General features: G+C 41.4%; 1 protein-coding gene across 1 annotated transcript; it reads left to right on the top strand.

The window, feature by feature from the left end:
* On the top strand, positions 488-1,329 carry LOC109850590 (probable calcium-binding protein CML36). The gene has a single exon (XM_020420637.1). It carries the CDS (start codon positions 634-636, stop codon positions 1,144-1,146), a length of 513 nt encoding a protein of 170 aa, XP_020276226.1. The 5' UTR covers positions 488-633; the 3' UTR covers positions 1,147-1,329.

The following is a 1,668-nucleotide window of genomic DNA, read 5'->3' as shown; positions in this document are numbered from 1 at the left end:
ATCTATCTATCTAGAATTGTGAGAGCTATTTTTAAAGAATTTATTTACGGATATGTTATTATTGCTCCAACTAATCTCTATGGAGCACCGAAGCGGTAGCTTAAAAAAAATTAAAGGAATTTTCTTATTTTTTTAACCCACTGTGCCACTCACTCCTTCCTCTTACCAATTAAAATTTCTAAATAAACAACTATAGCCGGTTTTAGGGGCTGTTTGGTAGCGATTTTTTTAGGGTGAAAATAGGGGAAAGCCTGCCACAGTGTCCCATCTGTAGCGGGTTTCACCCCAAATCGCCCAAAAAATAACATTTTGGAGTGATTTCCGACAGAAAACAGGGGCTGTGTCAAGGATTCACTAAAAAAAATTTGGAACCAAACGGAGCAACCTGCCCAACCCTTTACCCTTGCCTCATTAAAAAAATGATTCCAAGCCTCCACAAAGTCCAATCACTCTTAATAAAAAAACAGAAACGACATTATCAATGCTCCAACCCCACAAATCAAATCAAGAAAGCTAAGCACATACCAAGACAGGAAGAAATCAACGCCGAAAATTCCCCAACTGAAGCTTCCTCGAAACTTCCCTCTTTCCTTAAAGCCTCTCCCCTCGCCCTCTCTAAGCCCCAAAAAGATCATGAGGAACATCATCAACATTCCCTCCCTCTTCTCGAAGAAATCGAAGAAGAGGAAGAATCAGCCCTCTTCAATCTCCAACGGATCCCGAACGTCTTCATCCTCCTCCTCTTCGAGCTCGATCCTGACCCTCTTCGACCGCGACGGCAAGATCAGCAACCGCGAGCTCGAGGCGGTGCTCCGCCAGCTCGGACCCGACCCGCTAACTGAATGGGAGCTTGCTTTCATGGTCGACGAGATCGATCGGGACGGAGACGGGTGCGTGAGCTTGGAGGAGCTCGGGGCGATCGGATCCGATCAAGTCGAGGAGATTAGGGAGGCGTTTAGGGTTTTTGATGCGGATGGGGACGGGAAGATTTCGGCGGAGGAGCTGAGGGGTATTTTCGTAATATTGGGGGAGGAGGAGTGTGGGGTCGAGGAGTGTAGGAGGATGATCAAGGGGGTGGATTTGGATGGGGATGGTTTCGTCTGTTTTGAGGATTTTGTGAGGATGATGGATAGATCGAGACTATAAGGGGGGGTTTGCTGTAATAATGACCGATTTAAGTAAAATTGGGGGGGAATTTGTCATAAAATTACAATTTGTTAAGACTTAGATTTTCTCTTTTATGTTTGTGGTTAATGTGAGGTATGTTTTTCATGTTTACTTGAAATTATTTAGGAATTTAACGAATAAACCATCAAGTACTTAAGTTAATACATTGTTAGATAGGAGGTAAATTATACTAAACTTCCCAGAACTTTTAGCGTTTTACAGAAGACCCCAATAACTTTCAAAATAACAATAAATTCTCAATAACTTTTGGAATTGTATAAAACTCCAAGTTTTCACATTTTGTAGATACAAAAAAAACACACACAAAAGAGGCATATTTGAAACTTGCCGGAGGTTTAATGTAATTTACCCCAAAGATATTGGGGATGTTTGCAAAAGCTAAATTACCCCAAAGATATTGGGGATGTTTGCAAAAGCTATTTAGAGTTTAGTGTCATTTTGAAAGTTATTTGAAAACTCTTGGATTTACTGTGATTTACC

This window comes from Asparagus officinalis, chromosome 7, assembly GCF_001876935.1.
Source record: "Asparagus officinalis chromosome 7, Aspof.V1, whole genome shotgun sequence".
Taxonomy (NCBI): domain Eukaryota; kingdom Viridiplantae; phylum Streptophyta; class Magnoliopsida; order Asparagales; family Asparagaceae; genus Asparagus; species Asparagus officinalis.
Note: the sequence above shows the minus strand (reverse complement) of the source record. Positions and strands in the feature narration are given on the sequence as shown.